The sequence below is a fragment of the Lycium barbarum genome, chromosome 1, assembly GCF_019175385.1.
Source record: "Lycium barbarum isolate Lr01 chromosome 1, ASM1917538v2, whole genome shotgun sequence".
Taxonomy (NCBI): Eukaryota; Viridiplantae; Streptophyta; class Magnoliopsida; order Solanales; family Solanaceae; genus Lycium; species Lycium barbarum.
In genome coordinates, this window is record NC_083337.1 from 100,892,097 (window position 1) to 100,905,792 (window position 13,696).

Sequence of the window (13,696 nt, forward strand, 5' to 3'; positions counted from 1 at the left end):
CTGTTTTTATGGTCACAATGAAAGTAAGTAGATTTTACCAACACACACTTCAATCTTAGTTTTATGAGCAATGTATAGTTTAAAATTAACCAAACACAAAAGTTATGCTGGACAAAGGAACAACTATGACCCTATTTTATACTTAGTTCTGCCGGAAGGGGCAGACTTTTATTTTAAATGTACAAGAAGTATGCCGGAAAGGGCATAACTCTCATATAATCTGAAAATTGCCACAAAAAATATCACTCATTTATATTGTCAATTTCCACAGGTAGAAAACATAACTCCCATCAAATTTGTTGTGAAAGATGAAGGATATCAATACAATGTAGACCTGAAGAATATGACTTGTGAATGCTTGGAGTTCCAAACTGACGAGTTACCGTGCACACATGCCATGGCAGTTATAGACAAAAGAAGTTTGCCAAAATCTACATACTGTGCGGACTGGTTCAAGAAACAAGCCTGCCAAGAGACATACAAAGGTGAAATACTATCAGTTGGAAATAAAGACTCATGGATTATTCCACAAAACATTATGGATATTAAAATAACGCCGCCTGATGTTAAAATAAGACCTGGAAGAAAACAAACAAAAAGATATCGCCCAAGAAGAGAATCAACAAAGTACACATACAGATGTGGTAGATGCAAGTTCTTTGGACACACTAGGGCAACCTGTAACCACAGTCCAGCTCTCAATCCATATTCAAGAAGATACAGGAAGAGGAAATTGTCATCCTAACATCACACTCTTATACATGGTTTATATGAATTTATCTTATGATTCTTGACGCATAATGCACACTCTGCCTGAAAGAAATGGCAAAACTTTGGTATTACTAATACTGAGACTTTAAGCACCTTATCACTCATTTATTCTTCTGTCCATTCTTTCTTTTATTATTTTCTTTTATTAAGTTGTTATCTTCTTGTTGCTGATAATAAAAGACTATATAATAGCAACAGATAAATGTCCCTACATGAAATCTACAATTCTCTACCATAAAACATTGAGGAAAAAGAAAAAAAATCATCAACTTTAATTATCCAGTTTTATAATTTATGCCTCCTCTGACAGGTATAACAGTTTTTGCCGGGGAAAATGGCAAAACAAAATTGGTATCTCAAAGACTACATCCTGGTAAGTTTAATAAATGTATGCCTTGGGACATAACAATATTCCTTCTCTCTGTTGTTTTCAAGTTTTACATTTATGCCGGAACTGGCATGTCTTCCGCTTACAAAATAAATAAGTATGCTGTTAGGGGCATACTTATGTGCTTTGTTGTTTATAAAATATTTTAAAATGCTGAAAAATTAGAAAAAACATTCAGCACAACACAATTAACATTAAGTAAAATATTTCATTCATTCATAGTAAAATTTCATTCATACAAATTTTGGAGAGCAACAAAAAAAACAACAACAACAAACATAGACTAAAAATAAAAATGCATTCATACTAAAACAAAAATTATGAGCAGATCTAGTCTATAACTACAATCCCCTCCTTCTTCTCAACAATAATCCCTATGCCAACATTGCACTCAACAAGCCTAAAGCATAGAGTATCTCCTTCCTGCAGCCCATTGGAATCAACAAAGTCTTTCCACCCCTGGCAAAGGCGCCGATATGCACCAACTTTGTAAGTCATCTTGAAGTAATGCCGACCATAAAGCACATAGGCTTCACATTCAGAGTTCGGAAGACTGTCTGAGATGTCATTTGGAAGGATCTGCAACGAAATAAACACACAAAATTATTACTAAAAATAAGGATGAATGGAATAAAAACCCGGATGAAAACAAAAAAGTTTCTTGGTAACATTTACACATACAAAGTCATCGTTAAGGACATAGGACCTGCTTAACCTTTTCTCGAAATTCACATCCATTGTTATGCGGCAAAAGTTGTATAAGAAAGAGATAAAATGTGAGTGAATGTAAAAATGGTCTAATTTATAGTGTAAAATCATAACTATAGTCAAAATACATTTAATTAAAGTTAATAAATGCGTTTGACTGCCCAAAAAGTTGGCGTCTCAACTAATCCCAATAAAATGCATTCTGACTGGTCAAAAAAAGTTAAAAGGTTTCATCTTTGTTGTTGGTTGTGGCAAGTTCTCTGAACTTAATTTCTGCTGGGAAAAAAAAATTGGTATCTCAAAGACTACATCCTGGTAAGTTTAATAGATGTATGCCTTGGGACATAACAATATTGTTTCTGTCTGATGTTTTCAAGTTTTACATTTATGCCGGAATCGGCAGGTCTTCCGCTTACAAAACAAATAAGTATGCCTTTAGGGGCATACTTATGTGCTTTGTTATTTATACAATATTTTAAAATGCTGGAAAATTGGATAAAACATTCAGCAAAATACAATTAAGACTAAGTAAAATATTTCATTCATTAATACTAAAATTTCATTCATACAAATTTTGGATTGGAAAAAAAAAACATAGATTAAAAATAAAAATTCATTCATACTAAAATAACAATTATGGGGTCTCAACTAATCCCAATAAAATGCGTTGTGACTGGTGAAAAAATTTAAAAGGTTTTGTCTTTGTTGCTGGTTGTAGCAAGTTCTCTGAACTTAATTTCTGCCGGAAAGGTTGGAACTTCTATTCATAAAATGACAAACTATGCCGACCCCGGAAAACTCCTATTACATAACCACCATAAAGTTGTGGTGCAAAAGGCATAACTTTGGTTTTCAACAAAATAACAGGAATTACATCACAAATAATCCCCAATAAATGCATTTTGGCTGGTCAATAACTTCAAAGGGTTTGTCTTTGTTGCAGGTTTTGACAACTTTTCTGAACTTAAATTATGCCGTAATGGGCAGAACTTCTATTTACAAAATGAGAAACTATGCCGACCCCGGCAAAATTCTATTACACAACCACCATGAAGTTGTGATGGAAAGGGCATAACTTGGATTTTCAACAAAATAACAGCTTTTATGAACAGAAAAGTTGAGATTAAAAATGAACACCATCAAATTACAAAGGGGCTTAAACTTGAAATTTATAACACAAACAAACTATACAATCTTATAGCATTTACAAAAAACACAAGTGCGCACAAAAAATAATTGCATAGTGCAAAAATAACTAAAACAAATTTTTTTTTCACAGATCTAGCTCAACTAAAACAAACTATTTTTTTGCTTTCTTCACAGATCCTGCTCTCTTTTTCATCTCATACTCACACTCCATATCGTTATGCTCATGACAATCGCTTCCAGCTGTATCTGGTGGCGTGTCATAACCCTTTTTCAGCTTATCTTTCCCACGACAAATCAAATTGATTGACCACTCTTTCATGTAGTCCATCAAACCAGAACCATCCCAATCAACAGGATGTTCACCACTAATCAGCATATCAACAAACTTGATCAAAAAACGATCACAATTATAATCTCTGAAAGTCATAAAAGAGAAATGTTTTAGAACAACAGAAAAACAAAAACAATAAACAAAAATAAAAATCAACAAAAAATAATGGAAAAAGCTAAAAAAGATAAGAATGAAACGTACGATCCTTGCTTTGGACAGGCAGCCCAGATATATGTCAGATTACCGAAGTTATTGTATGATGGCCTGAATAATTGAAAATCATTGACCTCCAACAACTTAGGGATCATACCACAGTAGGCCTCGACAATGCGAACCAAACGATCATCATTATGATTGAGTTAGTTATAAACTACCAATTTACGCTCATCAATCATGAAAACAGCAAGTACATAGTGAGAAATTGCTTTAGGATCATCAGATCCTGGGCGAATAGGAATTAATACCCTGTTGACATTCTCCCATGATATACCACATTTTCCTCTTTGCCCATACACAATATTACTCAGCAAAAATGCATCATCACTGCCGCCAGCAAACCAGTTGTAATTAACCGGGTCTTGGTAGTATCTATTGATGTAAAATTGCACAAGCTGATCAAACATCATATCTACGGTTGTGTACTTAACAGCATTGGCAGCTGGAGGATGATACATCATTTTCTTCCTCAAATAATATAGCATCACATCAATATGCTGTGTTAAGGAAAAAAAATAGCGATTCAGCAATAAAGAAAAAAAGAAGAAGCAAGAAGCAATAACTAATAGAAAAATAAGAAAAGAAAAAGTAAAAGCCAATCACGAACCTCATCATTAAGCGCATAGACATCATGGTACAGCTCCAAAAAAAACATCCTATATTTTGGCTCAATATCACCCAACTTATAAACTTCACTCAGTTGGTTCAACTTTCCAGGATACATTACCTCATCTTCTTCCTTGATTAAAGAAAAGGGAACAAAAATTAGAAAAATATAAACAGAAGTTTGGTTCACAAAAAGGAAATTTTATGAATAAGGTTTGCCGGAAGAGGCAAACCTTATGCTTGAAAAAGGGAAAAGTATGCCGGAAGGGGCAAGATTTAGGTTTCAAAAAGTAAAAGTATGCCGGAGTGGGCAAAAAATAACTTTCCAAAAGAGATAAGTATGCCGGAGGAGGCAGAACATGAGTTTGCAATAAAATGTGAAAGTATCCCGGAAGGAGCAAGAGCTAAGTTTCAAAAAGTAAAAGTATACCGGTTTAGGAAAAAATATAACTTTGCGAAAAAAGGTAGTATGCCGGAGTAGGCAGAACAAGAGTTTGGAATAAAAGGGGGGATTATGCCAGGAGGGGAAAAAATACAGAGATTGTACCTAAAAGACTGAAAAGAAAAAAACATAAACCCAAAAATAAGGAAGAAAAATGCAAGAAAGCACACAATAACTAAAAACTTACCCAGTAGGTCGAAAACTACTTGGTGGAAGATTTCGAGGATTGATAAATGTTTTCCAAAAGTTCACGGCAAGTTTGCTTTTGAAGTAATGGAATGGGCACATCCTTCTGTACTGTTCATCCTAGTCACTTTCGTCCTTCCGTGACCCAAAAGGAAGATCGTTTCGTCGAGAATATAGCATCCATCCGGGTGCCAGGGTATCACCCACTACTTTCCTTTTCCTCTGGCCCCTTGTCTTAAAGGAAGATAGCACTTCCGCCACTTCAACAACAGGTTCTTCTACAGGAATAGGAGGGGTTTGACTAACAGTACTCTCTTTGACAGCGGAAGAAGCGACATTTACAATATCTTCAAAGGACACATATCGAAAATTGTCCTCCATTCCTTGAGAGTTCTCAACCTTTCCATCAACAACAGCGGACTCCCTTGGAGTACTGACTTGAACCTAGTCTGCATTGGCTGGTTCGCTCCTCAATGGCTCAACCGCATTAATAGGCTCGGGCAGGTCTGCATTGGCTGGTTCGCTCCTCGATGGCTCAACCGCATTAATAGGCTCGGGCATAACACCAATATGAGGAACAACAACGCGTTCATCACCCTCGTTAGAAACTTGAGCTTCAGGTGTTTCACGTCTTATATGCTCAAGATTTTCAAGTGTTGTTTGCTCAAGATTTTGAGCCATATCTCTTTTTGGTGAAGATACAATGGATTCTTCGCAATTGGCGTCACCAAACTGTTCACCGCCCAATTGTTCCTCTACAACAACCTACATAAAGTAATAAATTAAGAAACACAACATCCGTCATCAAAGCAAAAATATTAAAATAAAAAATTAACAAATTCTGCAAGTGGTAAAAGATTGAAAATTATGTCGAAACAAGCAGAAATTAGGTTCACAAAAAGGAAAATTTACGAAAAAGTTCCGAAAAATATGCCGGAAGGGGCAAACCTTATGCTTGAAAAAGGAAAAAGTATGCCGGAAGGGGCAAGATTTAAGTTTCAAAAAGTAAAAGTATGCCGGAGTGGGCAGAAAATAACTTTCCAAAAGAGATGAGTATGCCAGAGAAGGCAGAACACGAGTTTGCATATAAAATGTGAAAGTATGCCGGAAGGGGCAAGAGCTAAGTTCAAAAACTAAAAGTATGCCAGTGTAGGTAGAAATATAACTTTGCGAAAAAAGGTAGTATGCCAGAGTAGACAGAAAATGAGTTTGCAATAAAATGGTTGATTATGCCAGGAGGGGCAACACTATCATTTGCATAAGCAAAACATAAAAGAGCAAACAAAGTTTTAAAAACAACAAAGTAAAATGTAAATTTACCGAAGGAAATTTAGCCTCAACATTTCTAGTTGCATTTCTTTCAGCTTGAGATACAATGGATTCATCATGATGAGGCGACACCAACGTATCACCCTCTTCTATCCTATCATCTCTGGCAGGAGATAAATCTCGTTCGAGATGATCAGAAACCACCACAACGTCATCTTGAATTTGCTCAAGATTTTCAAGCATATGTTCTTTCGGTGGAGATACGTTGGATTCTTCACGATTGGCGTCACCAAACTGTTCACTGGCAAATTGTTCCTCCACAACAACCTACATAAAGTAACAAATTAAGAAACACAACATCCATCATCGAAGCAAAAATATTAAAATAAAAAATTAACAAATTCTGAAAGTGGTAAAAGATTGAAAATTATGTCGAAACAAGCAGAAGTTAGCTCCACAAAAAGGAAAATTTATGAACAAGTTTTGAAAAATATGCCAGAAGGGGCAAGATTTAAGTTTCAAAAAGTAAAAGTATGCCGGAGTGGGCAAAAAATAACTTTCCAAAAGAGATGAGTATGCCGGAGGAGGCAGAACATGAGTTTGCATATAAAATGTGAAAGTATGCCTGAAGGGGCAAGACCTAAGTTTCAAAAAGTAAAAGTATGCCAGTGTAGGACGAAATATAACTTTGCGAAAAAGGTAGTATGCCAGAGTAGGCAGAACATGAGTTGCAATAAAAAAGGGGATTATGTCAGGACGGGCAAAACTATCATTTGCATATAGGGAAACAAAAAAGAGCACACAAAGTGTCAACTACCAGAAAAGTGTGCCAGGCAACTTAGATTTAGAAAACAACAAAGTATAAATGTAAAATTACCGAAGGCAATTCAGCCTCAACATTTTCGGTTGCATTTAGAGATTCAACTTGTTCAACATTTGTCTCCATGGGACATGTCATATTTGCTTGGCCTTCTCCAAAAACATCTTCAAATGCCACATTTAGAGAAGCATTTGCATCTTGTAATGTTTTGCGTAATTTTCTTCTCTTGTAAAACTGGATTTTGCCTCGCAACTCTGTCTCATCAACGGTTCTTTCGCTAGAACCGGCTTGCACATCTTCCATCTGAATTTCTTGATTACTTTCAGCCTCAACATTAGACAAATCAACACCGTTGCCCCCTCGTCTCCGGTGGCAGTTTCAGATTCCCAAAATACCTGTTCAAGATCAGCAATATCTTCCCCAACATCAGATTGCACCGATCTTTTTCGTTGCCCAATGGAAGATTGCTCAACATTTTTACGAGACATGGCTTGTTTAGTTTTCCTTTTAGTAGCAGCACTTTTACGAACAGATCTTGTGCTCTTGCGCCTACCCTTTTCAACATGACGAGGAGAATCAACATGTCGACGAACATTTTCAGCATCAGAAGCACTTTGGGATTCAAAATTTAACCCTACTTTTTGCAAAGCAGAAATCAGCTGATCCATCCGGGCCTTCTCCTTCTGTTGATTATTCAAAATCCTATCCAATTTAACATGACAAACATTTTCCAGGAACTGTGAAAATAAACAATTACAGCAAAGTGTTAAACTCAAGAGAAAAAAAAAAGGAACAAAACTTTTACAGGAAAAACAGAGAGGACCCATGAGAAATACCTCAATGCGACGCTCTAGAGAAGAGCTTTCAGTGGATTTGCCAGCAATATTGGCATCTTCAGATTCACTTCCATCACCACTTGAATTGTCTGGAGATTCATCAACCACCCCTTTACCTCGCTATTGAAATAAAATCCATACAACAATAAAATAAATAATGACATCAAAACAGAAAAAGAAAAACCACATTAAAAGTTGACACGAAAAGTAAAAGGCAATAAACACCATTACCTTTCCACTCGTGTACTCTTCGGATACAAGCAATTTCTTCACCATTGAAATGTGGAGATTTATTGCTGACATACGAACACATTAGAGGTTCACGACAATTTACAATAATATCAACATATTGTTTGCGATAGTCATTGAACCTAGACCAAACCCAAACACTAAAGCCAAAAACAAAACCAACAACACCATATTCAATGGTATGTCTGTTTATCCCTTGCTTATATATTGATTTGAAACACCTCAGGAGTTCGGCAAAACACAAAGACCCCCAATTAAACTGCTCAAACAATTCACTGTCCTCTATGTATACAATATGTTGCCACAATACCTTTTTATCAATTCTACCGCCCAATAAAACACGACCAAGAATGTATACCTCTGCTAGCATCACCGCATCAAGGTCATCTTCAAAATCTACATTTTCAGCACTCATCACATTCTTCAAATCCCTCATTTCCAAATTCCTTTTACCATCTTCAACACCAAAATATCTTCTCAAAAGACGACTATCATTGGTTTTGTTATATTTAGTATAGAAAGATCTAGGAGGTTCAGTAATTGATAACCCAGTGACTCTTTTAAATGATTGGTCTGTAAATGTCACAAGTTTATCTTGTATATAAAATGCATTTCATTTGTTTCAGAACACTGAACTTCCGACAACAACATAAAATTCACCAAGATACCCGACATTTTTATATTATGTAATTCCATAAATTTCCCAAAAGGACGATTCTTCAAAATTACCAACTGTTCTTTTGTAAGAAATTTCTCAACAAATTTAACAAACTTTTCATCCCCTCGCCATACAGCACTGATGCGTGTGTCCGTCCACTCTTCCGGAGGAATATAATAGTCAGCAACTTGTCCAAATTGTCGTCTCATGATTTAGCACACTGACATGAGCAAAACATAAAATTCAATCAGGAAAAAAAAACACATAAAAAACATTACTAACAAAAATACATTACCACAATGCATTACCAAAAACGTAAAAGGAAAAAAAAACCCTATTCAAATAAAATACAGACACAAACAATTGAAGGAAATAACTTATCAACAAGTAATAAAATAGTAACTAATAACTTACAGATGAAATTGAAACCCCACTAAGAGAAATCAATAAATGATAAAGATGATATAGGAAACGTGACAAAGCAACTGCCTTCTTAAGCTTTAAAGTGAACAAACGAAAATAAAAAGTAAATTACAGGAAGAGCGGGCAAATATATATTGAACAAAAAAAAAATTAAAACTGCACACGTGCTAACCTCGTGACAAAACTTATGCCGAAAGCGGCATAATGTAAGTGTGTTAGGAATAAAAGTTTGTCATTGTAGGCATAACTGTGTGGCTTTATATAGAAGTTCAAATTAGTCCATTTTAAATTGGAATAACTGTTGAAACGATTGGATTTCAATTGAATGAGGATACAGGGAGTTTTGCAGTTTTTTCTAAAAAAAAAAAACCAAAACAGTTAGTGAAATTTAAATTGAAGTAACTATTGCAATTATTGGCAAAAATACAAAGAGTTTTTCAATTTTTTCTTTTTTCTTTTTTTTTTTAAAAAAGAATTAATACATTTTCAATTGAAAGTAAATGTAGCAATACCTATTAAAGATATTGGGAATAAGAGTCACCTTTTCATTATCTTTTTTTATTTCTAGCGAAAAAAAAAACTGTTACTACTAATTTAGAAGTATGCCGGAAGGGGCATAATTTCTGTTCCTAACGGGTAAACTTATGCCGGAGGCGGCAAGATTAAAATTATTGATTTTGTTTTTTTTTTTAAATCAAAAACAGTTACTCAAATTTAAATTGGAGTAACTGTCGCAACTATTGACAAAAATACAAAGAATTTTTCAGTTTTTCTTTTCATTTTTTTTTAAACAAAATAATTAATACATTAATTGGAAGTAACTGTCGCACTTATTCGAGATGTTTTGGAACAAGAGTCACTTTTTAATTATTTTTTTTATTTTTAGGAAAAACAGTTACTTCCATTTTAGAAGTATGCCGGAAGGGCAGAACATCTATTGACAAAATGGCAAAAGTATGCCGGTTAAGGCAGACTACAGAACACAGTTTGAAAAAGTGAAACTTCATTATATATACAGAAATGAAAGACCAATTTACATATACATCATTCGAAAAAGGGAGAAACACAAAAACATAACACTTGCCGTAAATAACAACAAAAAAATTAATTCACTTTCCTAACTCTTCTGCAGTACAGTATATATCTTCAACAGCAGAACCCAACCGTTTCTCAACTGGAGTACTGCTTGTGTAAGCAAATACCAATTAGGATAACCATCATCTTCTTTGTTTCCATCTTCGCATCTCGGACGTTTTCTACTACCATCATCTTCTTTGTTTCCATCTTCGCATCTCGGACGTTTTCTACTACCATCATCTTCTTTGTTTCCATCTTCGCATCTCGGACGTTTTCTATTATCTTGAACAGTAGCTGCTGCTTCATTTACATTTTGTGATGCTTCATTAGAAGAAAACACATAATATCCGCATTGAAAAGCATTATTAATTGCAGCAATTTCTTTAACGCGGTCTTCATTTTCTTTCACAAATTCCTTTTCAAACTGAGAAAGAGTTTGAGTTTTATCAGACAGTTGACTTGATGAAGAAACAACAGCATCACAGAGCATATCGAGCACGGGAGACGTCTCATTTTTTGTAGACCTTGATTTACAAAGCATATTCTCCTCTTTTCCAAGATGTGCATCTAACTTCACATCATCATTCACTGAATAACCCAAATCAGGTTGTCTTCTTTTACCAGATGCACAAGCTTTACAAGATTTGTTTTCGCTATGCAGTCGAACTAAACTTTCAACACAATGCATCACATAATCAAATTTACTTTCCAAACTGTCAAGTCTACTTTCTAAACAAGTTCTTTTAGCACTTTCAGAAGCTGCTACACATGACTTTGTTTCATCATGTACACGAACTAAGTTATCCACAGCATTAATCGAAATTTTTATCCAATTCTTCGAAACGGCTATCCAGAGACTACAAAAAAACGAAAAAAAAAATTAAACAAACAAGAAAAGAAAATGAGAATAAACAAAAACAACGAATGCAGCATGCAAAGTATACATATCATATTAACAAACTCAAAAATAAAAAAAATAACAAGCCATACCTTTACTTGATTGACAATTGTAGATCGTTCATCATTAAGTTGCTTCTTCACACTAGACAAAACACCCTGTATAACAGATCAATAAAACAACACATTACTTTTGATGTCACTAAATTAATGTTGAACAAGTATGCCGGAACCGGCAGAACTGAAGTCTGAAAATGAAAACAGTTTGCCGGTAGGGGCAGAATTCAAATATGAAAGGAGAAATGTATGCCGGAAGGGGCAGATTTTAAGTTTGCAAAACCAAAAAATATGCCTCAAGAGGCATAAACTTTCATTTCCAAAAACAAAACAGAGAAGACTGTAAAATGTGTTACCTACTAAAATTAGTCTCAAAATGATAACAGTATGCCAGTAGGGGCAGGACTGAAAATATGAAAGCAGAAATGTATGCCGGAAGGGGCAGATTCTACGTTTGCAAAATCAAAAAGTATGCCTCAAGGGGCATAAACTTTAATTTCCATAACCAAAACAGAAAAGACTACAAAAATGTCTCCTACTAAAATACTATACCACAAGGCCTCTAACTCAGAATTCAGTTAAACAACCAAAAACACAAAAAGCAAAGTACAACTTACATCAACTATCTGAGAAGTAACTTCATATGGCAAAACCGCACGGGAAGAACAAGGGCCTGAATCATCAGGAAATTTAAGTGCAACTGGATAATCCAGCATCTCTTGTTCCGTACCAACAACAACAGCATGGACAATAAATTTCTTGAATCTCTATAACACAATATAAACATATCAATTTAGACAAAAACACAAAAAATAACAAGAGGGAAAAAAAATCAAGAAAAAGAAGCATCAACAAAAGGGAAACACTTTCAGCATGGAAGAAATTATCAGTAATAACTTTATAACCAACTAGCTTTGAAGGACCCCAAGACAACATACGAGGAGACTTCAGACCATGAAAACTTGAAAACCCTCGAAAGATAGGGAAAACCTCCAACAGCCACACATTTAAAGCGTAAGGGAAACCACTAATCATATAACGTGTAGATGGCATGCTCTTGAAAGTCTTCACACAACCACGAATCGACCGTACCAACCAATTAAAACTAAGAGAACCCCAAGGATAAGACACCCGAAGACTGTCATCGTCAATTATCCTCATTAGATGACCTTTAACAACACATTTCTCGTTACGACCAAACAAAACCCTCTCCAATATATAGACCTTAGCAAGTCTAACAAGATCACTAGATCTTTCCCAAAAACCACCAGTACGATTACTTGACTTGATCTGTAAGAAACTCTTGAGATCACACAACCTTATTCTATCCTGATTTGGAAAATAAAGTCTCAACAATCTATTTGGTCTGCTAGACACAACACTAAAATCGCCAACACAAGAATCCAACCCAGTAATAAGACGGAAAGACTCGGAATCAAATACACACACGCGATCAAAAATCTTAAACTTTAACGCACTATCATTACTAGATGAAAGTTGCGATAAGATCAAGCAATGGAAAATACTATCACTCAGGCGGACATCAACCAAATCCATAAACTGTCCAAACACACCCTTTTTCAACAACTCCAATTGAGAGACACTCAAAAAGGACAAAATCAAACTCCGAAAATGAAAATCGCCACTCCATATGCCACCTCCATCAACCCAGTGTTCAAACTTAACCAAGGGATGTTCCTCCTATAAAAGAAAAATTAATGTCAACAGAAACCAAGAGTTTACATAAGAATAAACCAAAAATGAGAATGAAAATAATTAACATATACCATAATAAAAAATCAGCCCCTAGACTGGTACACAAATACCTGCATAATAGAAGAAAGAACCAAAACACATAAGATTGCATAAAAAGCAAACATTATTAACAAAACAACACCAAAACACATAAATATTGCATAAAAATCAAAATTATTAACAAGACAACACTAAAAACCCAAGACACACATAAATTAACTTAATTCATGAAGTTATGCCGGAACCGGCATAACTTCAGTTTCAAAAAGCAAGAACTCTGCCGGACCCGGCATATGTTGCCTCAGACAAACACATTCTTCACAAAACCCAGATTATTAAACAAAAACAACAGCAACAACATAAAACAGCTGTTCACAGGCAAAACTTCAAAGATTCAACAAACAGAAAATCAAAACGCATATCAAAATTAACTAAAACATATTATGACATTCATAATACGACATTCAAAAAACCAAAATATATACATGGGGAACGAAACTAAAGTTCAAAAAATCATACAGACACTGTAAAAAAACACTATAATTTTAAATAAAAAAGGATCAATTAAATATAAAAAACGATGAAGACAAAGATATCAATTCAACAAACAACAATTTAACATAAAAAAAAATTGAAACGAGCAAAAGATTCAAATTCGTACCTAAATTTTAGAACAGATAAGATAGACACAAAACAGAGGAAGAACGAAGAAGCAAAAAAAGAAAAGAAAAGGGCAAATGACGAAATAAAAAGGGTTTTAATGGGGTAAGGGTAATTTCGTCAAAAAATATTCATTAAACAGCCGACAGGGGCAAAAATTAAAGAAGGCATAAATGAGGGGCAGAATATAAAGACCAG

General features: G+C 34.8%; 1 protein-coding gene across 1 annotated transcript; it reads right to left on the reverse strand.

Annotated features, from left to right (window-relative positions):
* Positions 1 to 5,241: 5,241 nt before the first annotated feature.
* Positions 5,242 to 11,799, reverse strand: LOC132613019 (uncharacterized). The gene is made up of 10 exons (XM_060327082.1): positions 11,701 to 11,799; positions 11,440 to 11,531; positions 10,400 to 10,986; positions 8,299 to 8,544; positions 7,954 to 8,018; positions 7,723 to 7,842; positions 7,282 to 7,623; positions 6,965 to 7,189; positions 6,118 to 6,393; positions 5,242 to 5,562 (listed from the first exon to the last, which is right to left on the reverse strand). The coding sequence occupies exons 1-10, from the start codon at positions 11,797 to 11,799 to the stop codon at positions 5,242 to 5,244; spliced, it is 2,373 nt and encodes a 790-aa protein (XP_060183065.1).
* Between the last annotated feature and the right edge of the window lie 1,897 nt (positions 11,800 to 13,696).